Raw genomic sequence first — 23011 nt, forward strand, 5'->3', positions numbered from 1 at the left:
GTGGAGGGAAGTAATGTTCAGGTATAGAAACTTGTTGGCCTTTTTTCACTGGTATATGTATGGCAGAATAAGATCTAATGACCTTATCCTGACCCAGGCAGAAGGCAGACCATATGTATAAGCTGGATGGATGTATGAACAGGTACATTGTTTCACAACCAGTAAGCTTGGGACTAAGTCCGTGGCACATTTCACCTCTTGTTGCTTGATTGTACTGGAGAGGGTACAGAGGCGATTTACCAGCACATTGCCTGGGTTGGGGACGTTTAGTCATAGTCATACAGCATGGAAACATGCTTTGGTCCAACTCATTTATATCAACCAGGCATTCCAATCTGACTCAGTTCCATTTGCCAGCATTTGGCCCATATCCCTCTAAACTTTTCCTATTCAGATACCCATTAAGATGCCTTTTAAATGTTGTAATTGTACCCACCTCCACCATTTTCTCTGGCAGTTTGTTCCATACACAGGTCCTTTTTAAGGTCTTTCCCCTCCCACCTTAAACCTATGCCCTCTAGCTTTGGACTCACTCAACCTAGGAAAAAGGCCTTGGTTATTCACCCTGTCCATGCCCCTCATGAATTTATAAACCTCTATAAGGTCACACCTCAACCTCCAATGCTCCAGGGAAAAATGCCCCAGCTTATTCAACCTCTCCCTATAGCTCAAACCCACCATTCCAACTAACATTCTTGTAAATCTTTTCTGCACTCTCTCAAGTTTAACAACATCCTTCCTAAAGTAGGGAGACCAGAATTGAACACAGTATTCCAAAAGTAACCTCACTTATGTGCTGTACAACTGCAACATGATATTCCAACTCTTATACTAAATGCACTGACCAATGAAGGCAATCGTGCCAAACACCACCTTAACCACTCTGTCTACTTGTGACTCCACTTTCAAGGAACAGTGCACCTGCATCCAGTGGTCTGTCTGTTTAGCAGAACTCCCCAGAGCCTTACCATGAACTGTGTAAGTCCTGCCTTAGTTTGCCTGACCAAAATGCAACCCCTCACATTTTTTCAGTCCTAGGCCCATTGGCCCATCTGATCAAGGACCAATTGTGCTTCGAAATAATCTTCTTCATTGTCTACTACAACACCTATCTTGGTGTCATCTGCAAATGTACTAATCATGCCTCTTACCTTCCCACTTATTTTTCTGTCATCTACAAACTTGGCTATAGCTCATTCACTTTCCTCATTTAAGTCATCAATAAACATTGTAAATGATTTATAGCTTCAGCATTAATCCATGCGGCACTCCATCAGTTCCAGGTTGCCATTCTGTTCAAATGATATGGCCATCCGTTGCAGATAGTAAGTGTAGTGATGGAGACAAGATCACTAAGAAGAAAGTGACGAGGAAGGCATAGGATCAGATGATTGCATGCAATGTTGAAAGACCTTTAGCGTAGCCGTATTGGAAAAGGCATGAGTAATCGACAATGGAAATTGGAGGAGGGGAATAAACCAGCATGTGGTAACTGCAATTAAAGGGGAAAAGCTCAGAGAATATGAAGAAAAGGCAGTAGCCAGGTGTGACAGTGACACATGCAGTGACACATGCAGTGTAAAGGTAGAAGTGCTGAAGAGTCTAGTTTAACAATAGAAAGGGAATGGCCAGTTCTCCCAGTTTAGGTTTTTTCTAGTTTGCTTTTGGCTGTAGCAGTCACAAGATGTATGAGTCCAAGGGAGTTGCAAGTTTCAGGAAAGAATTCTTCTGACTTTCTTCTGAAATCTCTTTAGATGTTGTTCCCTCCTGCCTCTAAGAATCAGTATTTGAATTTACCTTTTTGTCAAGGGTGTGTTTATGGGATGTTACTGGTTTGGAACAGTTAATTAGTAATAGTTGCTGTATTGGGTCGGTTAAGTTTTCCAATAGTTAAGTTATTCTAAATTCCTCTTTCTTTCATTTGTATTTTAATTGTAGTGTTTAAATAAATTCTGCTTTACTTAAATTTGAGTAGTTCGACCAGTTACATCACACCTGGAACACTCACTTCACATCTACCTTTAAAATAAGAAAATGTGAGGCCCTAGGCTGCCTTCTTAAAATATTTTAAGGAGGGTCTATCCTGGCTTATAACAAAAGATTTGGCAACAATGGGGAAGAGATTTTAGGTTTTGCAGCCATAGGGTAAATAAGGAGCCTTTAGGTGCTGCAATTCAAATAGGCTCCAAATACATTTTTCTCAGTCTCAGCCTGCATAGGTAAGCCTACAGTGTGTATATGCCAGGAGGTTATGGTTAGCCTAGTTAAATTCAAGGTACTACACTTTAGGAAGGACATAAAGGATTTGGAGAGGGTTTACTAGAATGGTTCTAATGGTAGACAAGCAGGGGCTGTTCTCCTATCTGAGAAGATTAAGCAGGAAATTGATAGAGGTGTTCAAAATCATTGAGGTTTTAAAAAGAATGAAATTAGAAGAATCTATTCCCAATTCATCAAGAACCATCAAAAACCATCAACAAGGATTTAATGTGACTGGCAAAAGTTTCAGAAGTGAAATGAGGGAAAATCTTTCATAACATAAGCATGATTAGGATTTAGATTGCACTGCCTGCTATGGTGGTGGATACAGATTCAATATTAGCCTTTCAGACGTAATTTGAGTCAAAGAGATCTACAGCATAGAAAAAGGTCCCTTTCCCCATTGAGTCTGCGCCTGTCAAGCACAACCAGTTAACTAATCTAATCCAATTTTCTAGCCATTGGACTATTTCCTTATATGCCTTGGCATCACAAGTGAACATCGAAATACTTTTTAAATGTCATGAGAGTTTCTGTCTCTACCAATCATGTAGGCAGTGAGTTCCAGTTTCCCAGTTTAGAGGGATATGGGTCAAATGCTGGCAAAAGGAACTAGGTTAGATTGGGATCTTTGGTTGGTTGGATGAGTTAGACCAAAGGGTCTGTTTCTGTCTTGTATGACTCTGTTACTAATGAACATAGGAGGTATAGTTAGTAAGTTTGCAGATGACACCAAAGTTGGAGATGTAATGGACAACAAAGAAGATTACCTCTGATTACAATGGGATCCTGATCAGATGGGCCAATGGGCTGAGGAGTGGCAGCTGGAGTTTAATTAGGTAAATGTGAGGTGCTGCAATTTGGAAAAGCAAATCAGAGCAGGACTTATACACTTAATGGTAAGGTCCAAGGGAGTGTTGCTGAACAAAGACACCTTGGAGTGTAAGTTCATATCTCCCTGGAAGTGGAGTCAAAGGTGGATAGGATAGTGAAGAAGAGGTTTGGTATGCTTTCCTTTATTGGTCAGAGTATTGAGTACAGGAGTTGGAAGGTCATGTTACGGCTGTACAGGACATTGGTTAGGCCACTGTTGGAATATTGTGTGCAATCCTGGTCTCCTTCCTATCGGAAGGATGTTGTGAAACTCGAAAGGCTTCAGAAAAGATTTACAAAGATGTTGCTAGGGTTGGAGGATTTGAATTATAGGGAGAGGCTGAATAGGCTGGAGCTGTTTTCTCTGAAGTGTCTGAGGCTAAGGGGTGACCTTATAGAGGTTTATAAAATCATGAGGGGCATGGATAGGTTAGATGGACAAAATCCTTTCCCTGGATGGGAGAGTCCAGAACGAGAGGGCATAGGTTTAGGGTGAGAAGGAAAAGATAGAAAAGCGACCCAAGGGGTAACATTTTCACGCAGAGTGTGGTGCATGTATGGAATGAGCTGCCTGAGGAAGTGGTGGAGACTGATACACTTGCAACATTTAAAAGGCATTTGGATGGTTATATGAATAGGAAGAGTTTAGAGGGAAATGGGCCAGGTGCTGGCAAATGGGACTACATTAGGTTGGGATAATTGGTCAGCATGATTGAGTTGGACCAAAGCATCTGTTTCCGTGCTGTACATCTCGATGACTCTTTGATTCTATGGTCAGGATCACCAAGTCTATATGGGATTTTTGTTATACTTAAGTGAGTAGACAGAAACTTAGCAGATGGAATATAATGTGGAAAAATCTGAGGTTATGTATTTGGCAGGAGGAATAAAGAGCTGAATATTTTTAAATAGAGAGAGACTGCAGAACAGAGGAATTTGGAAGTCCTCGTACATTTATCGCAGAAAGCTATGATCCAAGTCGGAAGACAAATGGAATCTTGGCTTTTATTTCAAAGGAAAATATAATATAAAAGTAAGAAGGTTTTGCAAAAGCTATGCAAGGTATTTGTCAGACTACAATACTGTGAACAATTTTGGATGCTTATCTAAGGAAAGATATACTGGTTTTGGAGGCAAACAAGAGAAGTTTCACTCGGCTGATACCAGGTATAGAGATCCATCTTCTGAGATGTTGAGTAGGTTGAACTTGAACTCATTGGAATTTAGAAGAATGAGAGGTGATCTTGTTGAAATATAGAAGATTCCGAGGGGACTTGACAGACAAGATACAAAAATGTTGTTTCCCTTTAAGGGAAAGTCTCAGACCAAAGGACATAATCTTAGAATAAAGGATTGCACATTTAAGATGGAAATGAGGTGGACTTTCTTCTCTGAGAGTAATGAATCTATAGAATTCTTCACCATGGAGGGCTGTGGAAGCTCGGTCATTAAGCATATTCAATGCTGACAGAAGCATTTTTAATCAGTAAGGGAATCCAGGGCTGTAGGGAAAAGGCAGGAAATTACAGTCAATGGTTATCAAATTAACCATAATCTCATTGAATGATGAAGTAGATTTGATGGACTGGATGGCCTACTTCTGCTCCTGTGTCTAATGGTTTTATGGTCTAATCTCTTCTCAGCTATTCCCTTTGATGCTTCAATCACCCCAACGTACTGGTTCCTAATCTTCTTCTTTCTCATCATTTCACACATCGATTTCAGCATCCAAATCTCATTAGTATTCAGTCATTGTTCCACTCTTGATGTTATTCAGGTTTCAGCCCTATATAACAAGACAGGCTTCAGAAACTTGCTTTTAGTTTCCACAGTCACACAGCACTCTACTGCATTTCTTCTCATCATTTCAGTTAGCACTATTCAGCCTAATTCCATTGCTGTCACACCTCAGACATCCTCAGGTGCTGTCGATTCTGAGATTGGTTTCATACATGCAGGGTATCTCAGTGCTTTCACATCTCACCAAGTGTTTCAGACACAACCTTGTCTTATTTTGTCCTCAAGGTTCCCTAATGCTTTCAGGTCACCACTAATACATTACTAATGACCCCAGGCTACAATTTCCTCACACCGACCCCACAAATTACAGGTCACAGCCTCTTCACTGTATCCTGAATCTGATTTCACTAAGTGCACATGGATCTCTTCTCTAAGTTGGCAATCACCCCAGATTTAGACCACTGTGAATCAATTTCTATCCCATTATGAGATGGTTCAAATTCAATGTGATGACTACTATTTATAGTAGCAGCAATACAGAACAAATTAAGTAGTGTTGAACTTCAAACTTTTTTTTTATTGTGACTGAACCTGTCCTTTCACACACTCTTTTTCCCTGTAGAGAGCACATGGTATCCTTCTAGGAGTTGTAGGAACAGATGTCCCACTGAAAGAGCTGTTAAAGTTAGCTCCGAGATATAAGGTACGTCCTAAACTGCATTAATGTTTTTCATCAGTGAGGGTAAGTTGTTATGATTGTTTGGATCAGAAGAATAGTTGCAAGTTATTTGTAAATAAACCACAGCATCTTAATTGTTAACATATCACATAATTTTTCAATGCCAGTCAGACTTAAGAAAAAGGTATCGAGTGTGCCAACTCAGCAGTAAATAAATGCAACCAATGTTCCAATGAGTTGTGTGTTTCTGGGGCCTTTCAAAAACAGGTGTTCTTTTATCTTCCTGCACTTCTTACACTGTACTCTCATAATGCATTTTGTTGACAAACAATTGTGGTGTCATTGAGCACTATCCTCTGCCTTTATGCCTTAATGGTTTAGTTATAGAGTCATAGAGATGTACAGCACAGAAACAGACCCTTCGGTTCAACTTGTCCAGAGAACCCAACCCAACCTAGTCCCACCTGCCAGCACCCAGCCCATATTCCTCCAAACCCTTCCTATTCATATACCCATCCAAATGCCTTTTAAATGCTGCAATTGTACTAGCCTCCACCACATCCTCTGACAGCTCATTCCATACACATACCACCCTCTGCGTAAAAAAGTTGCCCTGTAAGTCTCTTTATAGCTTTCCCCTCTCCCCCTAAACATATGCCCTCTAGTTCTGGACTCCCCAACTCCAGGGAAAAGACTTTGTCTATTTATCCTATCCATGCCCCTCATGATCTTATAAACCTCTATAAGGTCACCCCTCAGCCTCCGATGCTCCAGGGAAAACAGTCCCAGCCTATTCAGCCTCTCCCTATAGCTCAAATCCTCCAACCCTGGCAACATCCTTGTAAATCTTTTCTGAACCCTTTCAAGTTTCACAACATCTTTCCGATAGGAAGGAGACCAGAATTGCACACACTATCCCAATAGTGACCCAACCAAAGTCCTGTACAGCTGCAACATGACCTCCCAACTCCTGTACTCAATACTCTGAGCAATAAAGCATACCAAACATCATCTTCACTATCTTATCTACCTGCGACTCCAGTTTGAAGGAGCTATGAACTTGTTGACTTTTGAATATTCAATTATTCACAGAACACTGATTCATTAATACTTCCTCTAGGGCCATAAAGGCTAAAATTATTTAACAGTATATTTACTGTGGGGTACTTTCAGCCAACTGATAACTTGAAGCCCAGCCTGTCGCAATGTGAGGATACTTTTGCTGCAAAGTTTTGACTTACACTGTGAAAACTTGAAAAGCTACCTAATACATGATATTTTAGGGTAGCATTATCTTCCTAGATCCCTTTAAGTGTACTATTTTCTTCCATATCTGTTCCTAAATAGATACTGTTTGAACCCAGTCACTTCTTTCTGGCAAACTTTGACCACTGTTTTATGATGGGGATGGTTGCTTTGAGCATCAGGAAGGGCAAGTCTCCTCCGGGTCAGGATAGCACTCCTCCAATATTGGCCAACAGACACTATTTCGGGCTGTGTTTTGATTGATACCCCTTTGTTCTCCCCTGTTATTTGTTTCCCAGCCAGCTTTCTGAAGGTTGAAATTATTTATAATCTTTCTTGAGCCTTTAAAATCTTCACTTTTTTAGCAATTCAAATTTTAGACTTTCAGTTTTGGGCATCAGAGTATGGAATTTTTAATGGAAAGTAAATACATTTTTTATTGCAAAAAAAAACCCCTCTTATGAGACAGAACCAGGTCCACTGGCTCAAACTATAGCAGCCATCATTATTAAAGTGTCCACCATTCTAAATATTCTACCATCAACCTGACAGAAATATTCTATGAGAAAGTGAGGACTGCAGATGCTGGAGATCAGAGCTGAAAATGTGTTGCTGGAAAAGCGCAGCAGGTCAGGCAGCATCCAAGGAGCAGGAGAATCGACTTTTCGGGCATGAGCCCTTCTTCAGCCCTTCTCCTGAAGAAGGGCTCATGCCCGAAACGCGATTCTCCTGCGCCTTAGATGCTGCCTGACCTGCTGCGCTTTTCCAGCAACACGATTTTCAGCTCTGAAATATTCTATGATAAACCACACACCTTCATAGTCCTGAAGAAACACTCATACATTTTACAAGTTGTCGATTAGTATTCAAAAATTAGGAAATCCAAAGCATTTAGCTTTCTTAGGTTTACAAGAGACCAATCAGATCTAGTTTACTCAAATGCATCACAGTCAATTTTCCCTCCTCAGAATCACTTGCCCCTTCACTCTAACTAGTTAGCTGAGTTGCTGTTTCTCTCCAGTTCATCTATTTTACAACTCATTTTGTCACTTGAGATTCAAATTGATATACTGGCCCTTAGCTCATACTGGTACTTTTCTATCTTACTGGATTTATTTCATTGCTGGTATTCTACTTTCATTCAACCAGTTCCGCTGCTAGCAACTTCCCTTTCTTGCACCCACTGAACTCAAAGACACATAATACGAAAAACGTTGTCTAGAGCAAATATTGTTGTTAAATTGCTTTTTAAATTGTTATTCCCTTTAACATATTGCAGCTTGGAGTCCATGGTTATGCATTCCTGAATACCAATAATGGTTACATACTGGCCCATCCTGATCTCCGACCTTTAGTAAGTAATCTTGTCATTTTATATTGATGCAAACCATTTTGTGCAATGGGGATAACAGAGAAGGAAAGACTGACTTTCTTGAAAGGGATAAATACTAAATGTTATTTAACAGTCTGTATTCTTTGGTCATATACTAAAGAATTGCGGATGACAAAGGCTGGGAAATAACGTGTGGTGACATCTTTTAAAGATTTCAACTGCAATTTAAAGGGTTAAATGCATATTGACAGTAAACAATAAAATAAATAATTGGATATCTGTTTCAGAAACCACTTTGAGGAAGCCCTTTCACACTTTCTAAGTTTTTTCTAATTTGTTCAGAGGTCTCCCTGAATTGTTGATTAATCTTCTACACTCTGTTGCAAACAAAGAGCAAAATTTACAAAATCAGAGTTACCTGGATATTTTACTGAGCCAGACTCAATGTCACTTTTCCTTGAAGTCCATTTCCTCTCGTCTTCAAATTCTGTCAGGCCAGTAAGTCTTGTAATGTTAGTGAATGCAGATCAGTAAGAGGTATAAGAAGGTATATTGAAAGAAATAGCTTTTCAGGTATGGGATGTTGCTTTCTCAGCAGAAAAGTGGCAGAGTGACTGCTATATACCTGGTATTGAATGTGAATGCAGTGCTGGATGACTTTGGTACATCATTTTATGTTAAATAAATATTTTGCAAACAAAATTACTTCTTCTTACCTCCCATTAATGTGTGTTTAGCATACAGTGTTGCCAGGGTTTTCTTTGCGGACATTAAGGTAATAGCAAAGGTATGTTGTATATCAGTAAATACACGCATTCAAATGTATATTAAGGAATTTCTTTCTTATAAGTTAGAAAGGCCTTTTCAGGCTGCATTCTGAAATTGAGGGCAAAGGTTTCTAATTGAATATAGCAGTGTATATAAAGCCAAAATGAGATAACTAGAAATACTGCATGAAATAACTCTAGAGAGGCTATCCTGTCACTAAGTCACCAATTATTTACACATGGAAAGTCCTTGACACTGATCCAGTTACCTCAGAGCCAGTTCTGAGAAAGAACAAGATGACTGACACTCTTCTTATCTATCAGCCAGGGCTGTCCGATTAGACAGATTAACAGCCCCAGTCAGAGAACTCATAATCTATGAGGGACACCTGGCTATTACAATCACTACACTGCACACACAATTGGGATAAATAGTCGCCATCTTTTAGGTCATTAAGTGGCTTCTTAAAATTCCAAAAGGATGCCCCTCGCAATGCACACACTTCTGATGTGAAAAGTTTGGTTAATGGATTTGCATGTTCTCATAAGTTCCACTAGACTTCAGCAGAATTGGTGGCATCAACCATAGTACAATGCTGATTTAGCACCAGCATGCCATTTTTGAAGCCTTACACTCCAGTCCACATGTATACTCTTGACTTCACATACTTGAACGTGCATTCAAGAAAACCCCATTGACACCATTCAAAGGGATGATTAACTAGTAGCTGTTTATATATCCTAGCTGTTTCTGTAATTCTACATGTCTTGGGCAGTCTTTCATACTTACCAAAAGTTTTAATGGTTTACAAGAGTTTAATACTAAAGTGTTTTTTGTTAGTTTAAGAAGTTGTGCAAATGTGGTAATTTCAAGAGATGAGCAACCAAGTATTCCTGCCTCTTGGTATCATGGTAATTTGGAGAATGATTGGAGGATTCACAAATCTAGTATAACTTCCAGAAGAAGGAGTTTGTGAGGAAAAATGACTCAACAGGAGGCCATACCTGCAGATAACTCTCCAACTAATCTGTTGGACAACAGATTCCAAGAGTGCTATGATACCATTCTGTCTACTGCTTCTTGTTGATTTATCTGAAGCTTTTACTGAGTTTGGCTCAACATAATGTCACCTTGCAGATCACTTCCTCCTGTCTCCAAATTCAGTCAGATCAGCAAGTTTTGTATTGTTAGTGAATGCAGATCAGGCAGAAGTGGAAGTGGAGAAAGTGAGGTCTGCAGATGCTGGAGATCAGAGCTGGAAATGTGTTGCTGGAAAAGCGCAGCAGGTCAGGCAGCATCCAGGGAACCGGAGAATCGACGTTTCGGGCATAATCCCTTCTTCAGGAATGGCTTATGCCCGAAGTGGAAGTGGAAGTGGGGTTAGTCAAGAACTAGCTTTTGTGGAATGGGATGTTCTCTTCCCAGTATTGTAAAGAGGACACAGTTACTGCTGTAATCCTGATGTTGAATGTAAATACAGCAGTGAATGCACTGGTACCTCTCTATATTAAGGCACGGTTAGGCAGTTTGAGTTTTTATTGAAGCTGCTGAGATTATAGGACATTGAGGACATTGGTTGAACACCAATTAACAACATGTCAAATGCATATTCCTTATACTGTGATGGACATTGTGACATTAGTCATCAGACTCTGCTTCAAGATCTACTCCATCGATGAGTTTGTCAATGTGATTACCTTTTCCATGCTGGAAAAGATGGTTTCAAGATGTGCTGACCTTTGGTTGGTCATTTGGAATGTTATTTGGTTGATTATTTGGCAAGCTTCCAAACTATTAAGTGATTCTATATATGTACCTATCAGCCTTCTTCTGTAGCCCACCCCAGTGAAGTCTTCTTTTGATTATTCTGCATCACAATATGCACCCTCATTCTTGGTGTTGAGCTTCCATCATTGTTACCTTCCTCCCTGCTTTGGCTGCAGTACAATTGTTCCTGCTATCTCACTATATGCACACCAGCTCCAGGTATTATCCGAATTACAGAACCTTATTTTTGTAGGTAATACCATTCTCAATTTTATTTAAAACATTTTCAGCAAAAGCTTTCTTAAAGGTGAGCTACTGGCTATTTTAAATCCAATCACTTGAAATCTATAAGTTATACAAATGTTACAAATTATTAGTTTATGGACAACTCTGCAGGCCCCACCTAGTCTGTGGTTCTGACACACAAATCTTTGGCCTCAACTGGTTCTGCTATGCTCCTTTCTATTTTACGCCACATTTTCCTGAAAGACAAAAAGGCAACAGTTATTGTGTTACATTGTTTTTGGGTGTGAGCCTCCCACAGTTGAATAGCTGGAGGACTGTAGTGACAGAGAGAAAGACAATAGGCTGGTCGTATCGTAAGCTGTATGAGGCAAATGTGCAGAATTTGTATTTTAGGCTTGAGTCATTAATTCTGGAGTTTGTGGTGCATTGGGCATTTGGAAGTACTAGCTTTCAGAATGCTGCTCTTCATCAGAGTAGCGCTCTGAAAGCTAGTACTTCCAAATAAACCTGTTGGACTGTAATCTGGTGTTGTGTGATTTATTTACTTCATCCACCCCATCCAAAACCAGCACCTTCACATCACGTTTTTAAAAGACTAAGCTGGTTACATATGGTTTCTGAACAACACAATAGGGCTCCCCTTCTCAATAAAGAGGCAGCCAGCAACCTTAAGTAGAAGACAGCAGTGTGGTGCTGATGTGGCCAGATGCTTCAATCATTCAAGTGATGGACTAAGGAGGGTATGCTGCCACCTCAAGCTGACCAGGTACAATATGTATTGTGATATGTATATCACAATATGTATACTAAAGAGGGACAAATTCATCCATAGCTTTCTGTATTTATTTTAACTTCAATGTTTTGAGCTTCTGACTAGCTAGTGAGGAATGGTCACTGGACCCTAAACATTAAATTTGACTTCTCTTCACAAATGCTGTCAGACTTGCTGAACTTTTCCAGCAGCTTCTGTTTTTGTTGCTAATCAGATTGCCTTGGACGTGCTGGTAAGAGTTTCTGGCATATATCCAAAAAAAACTAGGGAAGCAGAGCAAAATACTTTGAGAATTTCTCAGCCATTGTTTTCCTGTTCCAAATATCCTATTCCAAATACCATATGTAAGTGAGAATCTTCTGTTATTCTGGTTTCCCTAATGGTTGAGATTAGACATTCACACTGCAATCAATCCATATCCTCTGTGCATTTTATTTGACATAAGGCGTTACTTTAATCATGGTGTTTCCTCCAAATCTTTCTATTGCAATCTCTCATGCTCCAATTGTTAGAATTCACAGATATGGTGAAGTTTGGAATAAAGTTTATTAAAATTTGAGTTGGGTGGTGAATGACAAATTTATCACCTTTGCAAACTGCTTCATTATAGAGATGAAGTGTGTTCCTTTTTTATTGCTGATATTTTTGGAATGTTTTTTCCAGTGCAGTGCTGCAGACTTATGTTGCCTCAAACAAACATTGCCGAAGAAGTTTATGAGCATAAAGATTGGAGTACAGTTATGGCACAAATAAAACATTCCTTTCAACTTGTAAAAGTGGCTTAATTCAGTTTTCATTACTTAAATCCTTTTTATCTTAAAAAGAACCTTGGTTTAGATTTTTTTTAACCTCAGGCCAGTCTGTAGCCAATATGACTCATTTCACATGGTGTCAAGAACCAGCTGAAGGCACTAGTTACAGTAAAGGCCCTGGTAACCTCCCCGACATTGTGCAGGACATTTCTATCCCAGCACCTGACCAACCAATACAAAAAGCAATAGCGCATACCTAAAAATGTGCTAGGGTTTAAAAGCAAAGCTAATCTGGCTGATTATATTCCTGACATTCTCCTCTTGATCACCAGCAAAATGATGGAATATGGTATTGTTAGCAGTATTAAGCAGCACTTACACAGCACTAGCCTAACCAGTTGAGGTTCTACTAGAAACTTTCAGATCCTGACTTCATTACTAGCATATGTCTAAACAAGAATAAATGAGCTCAACACCAGATGTAAGACCAACATGACTGCCCTTGACATTAAGGTAGCATTTAACCAAATTTAGTATCAAGGAGCCTGAGCAAAATTAACGTCACTGGGATTTTGGGTGGATCATCTCCATTTGTTAGAGTCATACATGATTAAAATCAAGATGATTTTGCTTATTGGAGGTCAGTCATCTCTAGACATCTCTGCAGGGGGCCCTTAGGATAATGTTCTAGGCCCAACCATCTTCAGCTGCTTCACCAATGACCTTCCCTCCATTTTCAGGTTAGAAGTGGGGATGTTTGCTGATAATTGCTCATTTTTCAGATGCTCAAACCATCTATGTTCATATGCAGCAGGATCTGAACAAGGTTCAGGCTTGATCTAATAATTAGCAAGGAACATTTGTGTGCCAAGGAATGACCATCTCTAACAAGAGAGAATCTAACAGTCTCTCTTTGACAGTCAGTGGCATTACCATCAATGAACTCCCCACCTCATGGGAGTTACTATTTACCAAAAACTGATCTGAACTAGCTACATAAATACTGTGGCTACATGAGGAGATCAGAGACTGGTAAGTTCTTCGGTTAGTGAGCTTCTGATTGATACACAAATCTTAGGCATCAAAAAGGTATAAATCAGGAGTGGGATGGAATACTCTCTATTTGTCTGGATTAGTGCAGCTTCAACAACCGACAAGAAGCTCTATCATCTCGGACAAAGTATCCTGTGTGGTCAATTTCCTATCTGCTGCCTTAAACATTCTGCCCTCCAAAACAGTGGAAGCATTGTGTACCATCTATATGATGGTAAAAACAATGACTGCAGATACTGGAAACCAGATTCTGGATTAGTGGTGCTGGAAGAGCACAGCAGTTCAGGCAGCATCCAAGGAGCTTCGAAATCGACGTTTCGGGCAAAAGTCCTTCCTGATGAAGGGCTTTTGCTCAAAACGTCGATTTCGAAGCTCCTTGGATGCTGCCTGAACTGCTGTGCTCTTCCAGCACCACTGATCCAGAATATCATCTATATGATGTCATGCAGCAATCCACCAAGAATCCCTTGACAAACCATCCAAATCCATAGTCAGTTCTTTCTTTAAGAATAAGGATTCCTTTGAAGTTCCTTTCTACGATGCAATATCTTGCCATTCCTTCACTGTTATTAGGTCAAAATCTTGGAGCTCACTCCTTAACAGCATTGTGGGCGCATCTATACTGTATGGACTATAACAGTTCAAGAAGACAACTGCTCACCACCTTCTGAATTTTAATTAGAAATACACGTCAAATGCCAGCAGTGCTCATAATCTATGAAGAGAAGCATTGAGTGTCTCTGTGACAACCCAGAAGCATGGGGAAGTTCTGCAGAATAAGCAAACCTTTGTTCATGTTTGGGTGACAGAATCATTTACTTGAAACATTAGTTCTATTTCTCCTCCAAATCAACCTCACCTGCTGAGTATTTCCAGCATTTTCTGTTTTTCTTTCCCTTGGTTAGTATGAGTGAAAAAAAGCACAGCTGTGAATCTGTGCTAAGCTCATATATCACCTCTGAAACACAGTTAAAAATCACACACCAGGTTGTAGTCCAACAGGTTTATTTGGAAGCACTAGCTTTTGAGGCACTGCCTCTTCATCCGGTGATTGTGGAACAGGACCACAAGACACAAAATTTGTAGCAAACGGGTTACAGGGTCATGGACTGTAATGACATATTAAACAAATTTTAGATTATGTCTTCCATCTTTTAGAATGGGATATGCTAGTTTTGATTCTTTAATATGTAAACCTCAGAACTCCATCTAAGTTTCATTCTCAAGATAGCTTCAGCTTTTCTAACAATAGGTGCCTTCTCAGCTCAGACAATCAATTAAAGGTGTGAGTTTAAATCTGCCTGTGTCCCAATGTTGAGCCAAACTGGTTCTATTTCTAAAGTAGGACTTATAAACTTATAGGACGTACACAGATTTATGCAGTTTTTGAGCAAAATAAAATGTAATTCTGCAAATACATATTCACCCTATGAAGTTATATGTGTGCATGTGCAGGAGAGACAGAGTGAGTGTGTGTGTGTGAGTAAGCTTGATCAAGTGTGTGTGTGTGATGGGGTACAAGCCTGTGAGACGGTCTGTGCATGGGTACATGTGCATATGTATGAGAGAAGGTCTGTGTAAGTATGTAGAAGTGTGTGTGTGTGAGCGAGAGAGTATATAGCGCAGTGGGGTCACCAATAGTGTGACATGAACCCAAGGTGCTGGTTGAGGCCATTCCCGTGGGTACCGAAATTCGCTATCAGCCTCTGCTTGGCCACTTTATGTTATTGCTTGTCCGGAAATTCGCCTTAGAGGATGGTCACCTGAAGGTCTGAGGTTGAATGCCCCGGGACGCTGATGTGTTCCCCAACTGGACGGGAACAGTGGATCACAGACCATGTGAGAATTCAAATCTTGCTTTGATGAAGAGCAGCATTTCAATGCAATTTTGTTCCCTTTTTGAAATCAGGCCATTATCTTAAAGGAGAAAGTGAGGACTTCAGCTGCTGGAGATCAATGTCGAAGTGTGTGGTGCTGTAAAAGCACAACTGGTCAGGCAGCATCCGAGGAGCAGGAGAATCGATGTTTCGAGCATAAGCCCTTCATCAGGAATGAGGCTTGTGGCCCAAGGGGGCAGAGAGATAAATGGGAGGGTGGGGAGTGGGGCTGGGGGTAAGGTGGCTGAGAATGCGATAGGCAGATGAAGGTGGGGTGAAGGTGATAGACCAGAGAGGAGGGTGGAATGGTTAGATGGAAAGGAAGATGGACAGGTAGGACAGTTTAAGAGGGCAGTGCCGAGTTGGAAGGTTGGATCTGGGATAAGGTGGGAGGAGGGGAAATGAGGAAACTGGTGAAATCCACATTGATCCCATGTGGTTGGAGGATCCCAAAGTGGAAGATGAGGTGTTCTTCCTCCAGCCGTCAGGTGGTCAGGGTTTGGCGGTGGAGGAGGCCCAGGACTTGCATGTCCTTGGTGGAGTGGGAGAGGGAGTTAAAGTGTTCAGCCATGGGGTGGTGTGGTTGTTTAATGCATGTGTCCCAGAGATGTTCCTGAAATGTTCCACAAGTTGGTCTCCTATCTCCCCAATGTAGAGGAGACCACATTGGGAGCAATGGACACAGTAGATAATGTGTGTGGAAGTACATGTAAATCTCTGTCCGATGTGGAAGGATTCTTGGGGACCTTGGATGGAGGTGAGGAGGGAGATGTAGGTGCAGGTTTTGTACTTCTTGTGGTGGCAGGGGAAGGTGCTGGAATAGAGGGTGGGTTGGTGGGGGTTGTGGACTTCACAAGGGAGCCACAGAGGGAATGGTTTCTCTGGAACACAGGTAAGGGTGAGGAGGGTAATGTATCTCCTGGGGTCTGTTTGTAGGTGGTGGAAATGGCAGGGAATGATGTGATATATCCAGAGGTTGGTGGGGTGGAATGTGAGGACTTGTGGGGGGTTCTGCCCTTGTTGCAATTGGGGGGGTGGGGTTCAAGGGCAGAGGTGAGGCTCTTTATCTTAAAGCGTTGAGGTATCTAATTGGCTGACCACATAATGGATAGAAGAGCAAAATTTCTAACAAGCTTGCATTCTTGATCTGTTTAATCATAGCCAAACTATCTCTTTCAATGGTTTCCCCTCCTCTTCCTCTACTGATACCTCTGGTGTCTGCCACTAGTTCTCTTTGGCCTTCTCCTGTTTCTTCATGCTGTCCTCCCTGGCATTATTCAAATTAATAGTGTCAGTTTTCACATTCAAATGGTATCCAGCTCTATCTGAGAGCCATCTTTCTTGACTCCTCTGCTACTGGTAAATTATCAGCTTATTTGCCCAACATCCAGTTAAGGAAATGCATGCATTTCATCCAGTTAAACATTGACGAGCCTAAAACAGTAGATTTTAGTCTCTAATCCTACTTCCATTTCCTAGCTCTCTTCAGTCTCTGCCTAAGCTAACTATCTGATACTAAACCAGTCTGTTAACAACTCGTTTAATCCTGAAATGAACTTCTGACCAAGTATATGAGACATCACTAAAATTGCCTATTTTTCCCTCTGTAACAAAGTCAGAAGTCACACGACACCAGGTTATAATCCAACAGGTTTATTTGAAATCACAACCTTTTGGAGCACTGCTCCTTCATCAGATGAAGGCATTTTTGTCCACCCCAGTCCAACACCGGCACCTCCACATCCTGGGCCCTTTGTAAAATCACCTTACTTGATTCCTATTTCAGCTCATCTGCTGCTAAACTCTTCACCAAGCCTTTGTTATCCCTAAACTTGACTATTCCAATACCATCTGACCATCCCTCCATTCTGTGGTCTCTAAATTTGAGCTCATCCAAAACTCTTGCCCGTGTCCTTACTGACCCAAGTCTTGTTCAGCTATCACCCCTGGGCTCGCTGATCTGTATTGGTTTTGCTGTATCATCTTTTCCTAGATTAAAAAAAAAGCTGAAGGAGAAGAATAAAGGTTGGATGTAGAGTTTTAATGGAGACTTCTGTTGTTTCAGCTTGCACATGATAATTGACAGTACAACAGGAAAGGAGCGTGATATTGCATCACTTACTGGATGACATAATATCTGCTTGGGCATATATTTAAGTGATTATTTTAACAAATTAACAATGCATTATTATGACATTCCCTTTTCTTAAATAACAACTCTATTTAGTGTAAAATGAATAGGTTTATGTATAAGTAACAGTTACTGAATTTGTGATTAGTTACCAATAAGATCATTTACTTAGAACAATGAACTGTATGAAGAACATTTGGAACATTCCTCTTCAAGCTATTTCTATATTTTGCACCAGAGCTGTCACTTGCAAAATTAACCAGACCATAAGACTGTGACATGTCAGTGTGTTCTCAAATTGTCCAGCGCTCCTTCTTAAGATTTTTCTATGTTAGAATGGTTTTTGATGCTTTTGTTGCTTGTTGTCTTTGTCTGCAAGATGTACACAGGTCTGTATAGGCATTGCTATTTGCTTATAGACTTTGCAATGAATGCAATGACTGAGCAGATGTGCTGAACTTACCAGCAGTAATCACATCCCATGAATAAATGGAAAAAAAAGATATGATTTATACATTTGAGCCATTAGCTATGTCATCAGCAAGGTTATCCCAGACACCAGTACGTACCTTTCCATTTTCCATGCTGGCTCAGTACAGCTGGCATAGTGGATTATGGAGAATGAAGACGTCATGTCTTCGTAGTAATTGCCTCAGAGTCTGAGTCAGGACACCAGGAAGCTTTATGTTCAGTATTACAGGAAATGGCAACCACAGGATTAAAAGTCAGCCCCACAAAGGCACAGCTTGGCAAAGCACAAGTCTTATACCTGGGACACCTCATATCCCAGAGACTTAAAGAAATACCAAACAACTGCAAGAAGGCAATCCAACAGATGTCACTACCTGCCACTGTCAAGGGAGTCAGAAAGGTTACAGTGCTATTCAACTACAGTCGGAACTTTATACCCGAGTTCGCAAAATTGGCTGAACCAGTCCAGAGATTAATTAAAGGAAGCAAGCCTTCCTTGGAACCTGTAACCTGGGGGCCAGAACAGGAGGAGGCATATAGTCATCTCACAAATCGGCTCATATCGGACCCCGGGCTAGGGCTGCCAGATCCCAGCAAGGAGTTTCACATCCACTGTAATAACAAGGCAGGAGTTTACTCTGCAGTGGTCACCCATGACCACGGTAACAGGAGAAGGCCCGTAGGGTACTATTCAACTACAGAAGAGCCTGTAGTCACCAGGTTGCCAAGGTGCTGTTTTGGCCATTAGGGTTAGTAAGTCCATAGTAATGAACACACTAAACATACCCCAGTAGAGATGCAAAACACAGGGAAACTGAGGGCCGTTTCCAAAATGAGAAGGGCAAAGTGGGAGACAGTTCTTTTACCTCCAAGTTGGTCCATGGTAATAGTCAGGGATATGGGAGAAAACCCAGCTAAGGGAATTTTAGACGCAGGGAGTCGGGGGTGACATGGGTAGATAGGACAATATCTGTTACCGAGCGGCGATGGGATTTGTTTTCCTATTTAAGGGGACTTATGCAACAGATACCCCAGACTTCCCAAATCTGTTCGCAGAGGGACAATTGCACCCCTTACTGTACCATGCCCCTTTGGGGGACATATTCGGAGAAGGATAGTGACCGACTCCATCAGTCAGGAGTTCCGTGCTGACTGGTAAGCCCCCACCACTTTGGGGTCATCACTGGGATATGGATTTCTGGGATCTCTATCTTTGGGTGCACTAAAAACCAAAATTATCTTGTATGTGGCCTGACTATCCTAGGCAATAGTACCTCAAAAGTTCTGGAAGCAATTAACAAAGAGCTGGCTGAACTCAGATTCTACACACAGCAAGGTGGATTATCACAGCAAAGGGGAGGTTTGTACAATTATTGGTGACAATTGTATTGCCCATGTTATTGATGCTTCTTATAATATTACAGAAGCCATCAAGAATATCCAAGACCGGCTAGACAGTTTTTGACAGGGAACCACAATTACAGACTGCTGGCTAAATTGGTTGATAGGTAAATGTTGGGGACCCTATTTGGCACACAGGATAGTTCTCCTCATTGCACTCATGCTGGTATTCTGTGTGGGCCTCGGGTGTTTAAAGCTCTGCTGTAAGTTGCTACTGACAAGAACTGTACCAGCAGCGAGTGTCACCACAAAAAATCCCCCAACAAAACTGGCATTCCATGAGACCCTTCGGGAGGGCAAGGTCCTAGAAATGACCTACCTCGACATTTAAATTGGATGGTCTGCGGGAGATCTCCAAAGTCGCCTCCTTGACCACAAAGGGGGGAGTGAAGAGGGAGATGGCACGCGGTGGGTGACACTAGGCACACAGACACACAAGATGGTAGCTCAGCCATCAGTTGGCCAACTTCACAGATAAGATATCCACCAGATCATAATATGGAGAAAAACAGCAGAGCAGTTACAGGCACTGTCTGGGGCCACCAGAATGCCAGCACAATGTACTCATAAGCCAGCTGATTAGCTTAAGGTGGGTGGGGGAGAGAATACACATGAGTAACGAACACTGCCTGCCGAAATGCTAACAGCTTGATACAGACTCAATACGAAATGCTAATAGCCAGGGCTGCAGTAATCATCCTTCTCAGGAAGAGCGATTAGCACCCATTACTACAGCAATGAACTTCTGCGCAGACATTGAAACTGATAATGTCTACACTGAAACTAATAATGACCACATGGAAATTAACAAAGGCTACGCTGGAACTGTCAAAGAACTTATCGAAACTATCAACGATTCTGCAATGGTTGCCATAAACAAACCATGTTACAGAGACAATCATCTCATCGCTGACCTATTGTATCACAAGATGTATAAAAGCTTCTTGACATGTGCTCCGGGTCACGAGAAGACTCACAGCTGACCACTGTGCTGTTGGTGTCTTTCTCTCCCCGGAGCTCCGGTATTTGCTTGTGCAATAAACTCTGTCATTGAACCCCAATTCTGACTCCGAGACTGGTGTTTTTCCCCACAACACTGCCAATTGGTGTGGCATTAAATTCTTCCCATTCTTCTTAACACACTTTGTGGATGCCCTCCTGCTTTCCCCCTCACTCTTCTAGCAACTTGCTGTGGTTTGTGTGATGTCTAATTGTTCTCCATAATTCTATATTGCAAGAGGAAATACAATTTGTGCATCCATGTCAGGATACAAATGGTTTGTGCAAAAGTCTTTACATTGCCAAAATAAAACTGCTTCAGCACCTGTTACACTATGTACTGTAGGTTTTTACAACATGAAACAGCTACAAAAATGACTGAAAATACCACAAATGTCCTGCTGATTTATGCTTTTTCAGTTGTAGTGTAAGAGTGTAGTAGCTAGGTGTTTGTCATTAAAAATGGCTTTTTGGAGTGTCCTAGGGAAGTATGAGTTACTGTTAAAATTTGGGATTTGGATTTTGAAGTAAAGGTAAAACTAGAATTGGGGTTTCAGTTCTATGAAGCTAGCTTTGTTTAAAAGATGTCAGAAAGTCATTTGGAACAGGGAACAAAGACATGATTCCTAAATAAGACATGATTTAAGTCAAGTACCTAGCAGGATACCTGTGAATTAAATGACAAAATATTTATAAAATTGAACTGACTCAACATATAGAGAAAACAGATCAGAGGGCATTGTTTTTTTTAAAATTCAATTCAAGAGAGAAGTTTTTCCTTAGCAGAAGTGTTTAGTTTTTAAAGTCTCCACATTTATATGAGTTTTCAAACCGTCAGAAATTAAGAGGCTTAGGTAAGCAAAATTGGAAAGAAGGGTGTCAGCCTTAGAAAAAGACAGTTCAATAAGAAATGAAGAGTTAAGATTGGAAAACCACTTTACTGGCATTGAGCAGCTATAAAGGATATAACTGAGAAACAAATTGACTTTGTTTCATTTTATGTTAAGATCCTTCTAAACTGTCTTATGTATCATTTCTTTTTCTTTTATACAATAACTTGGGCTCATTTTAAATAAAAACTTTAGCTTTGCGTAGATGTTTTAAGTGATGAACTACCATAGTAACCATCCACAAAAATTAAAATTATGATCAATCAAGCTAGGTTTCACTCTCAGATCTGACTTGTCATCAAGTGGGATTGTTACAAGAGTCACATCAACATTTGCATACTGACATCATGACATGCTTACTTTGCATCCTTCTGATGATCATGTGCAGTGCATTTCACTACCATAAATGTGCACTAGCAGAGTAAGGGCTATTTTGGAGTATAAGGCTACTTATATCCCAAAATAGATGCTAACAGAAAGGCTCAAGTCCTTATCAGTATTGTTCTGTAATCTACCATTAGGAAATTTACAAAACTGGCTTTAGTCATTTTCGCTTGTTCCTGTTGGGGAATCTTTGCTTAACTCTTCCTTTCTCCATCCAGATACCAAATGGCGAGAACTTAGTATGAAATGGAATTGTTAGAGGACAATTGTGTAGTACTGTGGCAAAATACATTTGAGTTCAATACATTGTGCCATGTTTCTTCCATAAATTTGTCTGTTCTACTATAAATGTGCCTCTGGATGTATTATAATTCATTCTTATTAATTCTAGTACAAAGATGGAAAAAAAATAAAGCCAAAACCAAATTACAACAGTGTGGATATTTCAGAGGTGGAGTGGGAAGACACAGATGAAGTTGTGAGTAATTTTGTTTTTATTTTCCTTCCACCTCTGCAGCAGTGTCTTTGCCCTTGCTTCAGGTCTCTATTGATGAAACCTTATATCCAAGCATTTGTTACCTTCAGAGATTTTTATTCTAATTTTCTCTCTACTTGGCTCCTGTATTCAAAACTCAACAACTCTGCTCCTTGTATTCTAATCTATGATTTGCCTTACTCTCACAGCACATACCTGTTTTTTTTATCTCTATTCCATCAATACTTCAAATTTAAATTCTTATTCTCATGTTTGAGTGTGTCAGTGATGTTTGCCCTTCCAAACTCTGTTATCTCATCCAGTGTAATAGTCCTCCATGAACTCTGCACTCTTCTAACTTGGAGATCTTCTGCAGCCCACACTGTCTTCCCCCCACCATTGGTAGTTCTGCCTTCAGATATCTCGACCCTTTGCCATGAACTCCCTCCTTAAATTTTTTTTATCTCCGTTTGACTCTGTGTCAAATTCTAGCCTCCTTATACTTTTGTAAAGTGCTTTAGATGTTAAAAAGTTGTTCTTCAATTTAAATAATATTATCCATTGAGTATTATAGGAACATAAAAATGTTAAATCGAATACAGGTGATACTTGTATAAAGCGTGTTTCCTCAGCACGATTTGGCTATAACATTGCTGAAGAGTTAGGGAATGGTACTTTTGGGAACGCTTACCACTGTTCACAATAGCACAACTCCACCGGCGATCATTCCGCACGCATTTGTTCTACGCATGCTCCGATGTCAGCTGCTGTCAGTGCATGAGAGGTACATTGAGCAGCTTCATCATAAAAATTAAACTTATGAATGCTCATTGCTCTCCGTCTGAAACAAGAATATTCTTGTATAATTCTTGTATGAGTCCTGTTTAATTCCTGCA

The 23011-nt window shown here is 40.6% G+C and overlaps 1 protein-coding gene across 9 annotated transcripts in view; it reads left to right on the forward strand.

Moving 5' to 3' along the window:
- The window catches only part of LOC122559589 (voltage-dependent calcium channel subunit alpha-2/delta-4-like), a 549452-nt gene that overhangs the window by 160959 nt on the left and 365482 nt on the right, over positions 1–23011 (forward strand). For all 9 annotated transcript variants that reach the window (XR_015760448.1, XM_087997322.1, XM_087997321.1 and 6 more), the window contains 3 exons: positions 5495–5575; positions 8076–8150; positions 22032–22118. Coding sequence is in view for 8 of the 9 variants with exons in the window: in XM_087997322.1 (XP_087853448.1) it covers positions 5495–5575; positions 8076–8150; positions 22032–22118 (243 nt within the window). In the remaining variant the exon portion in view is untranslated. The remainder of the gene's footprint in view (positions 1–5494; positions 5576–8075; positions 8151–22031; positions 22119–23011) is intronic.

This window comes from Chiloscyllium plagiosum, unplaced genomic scaffold (assembly GCF_037043375.1).
Source record: "Chiloscyllium plagiosum isolate Xiang-an unplaced genomic scaffold, Cpla_swu_hap1 HiC_scaffold_19, whole genome shotgun sequence".
NCBI classification, from domain to species: Eukaryota; Metazoa; Chordata; class Chondrichthyes; order Orectolobiformes; family Hemiscylliidae; genus Chiloscyllium; species Chiloscyllium plagiosum.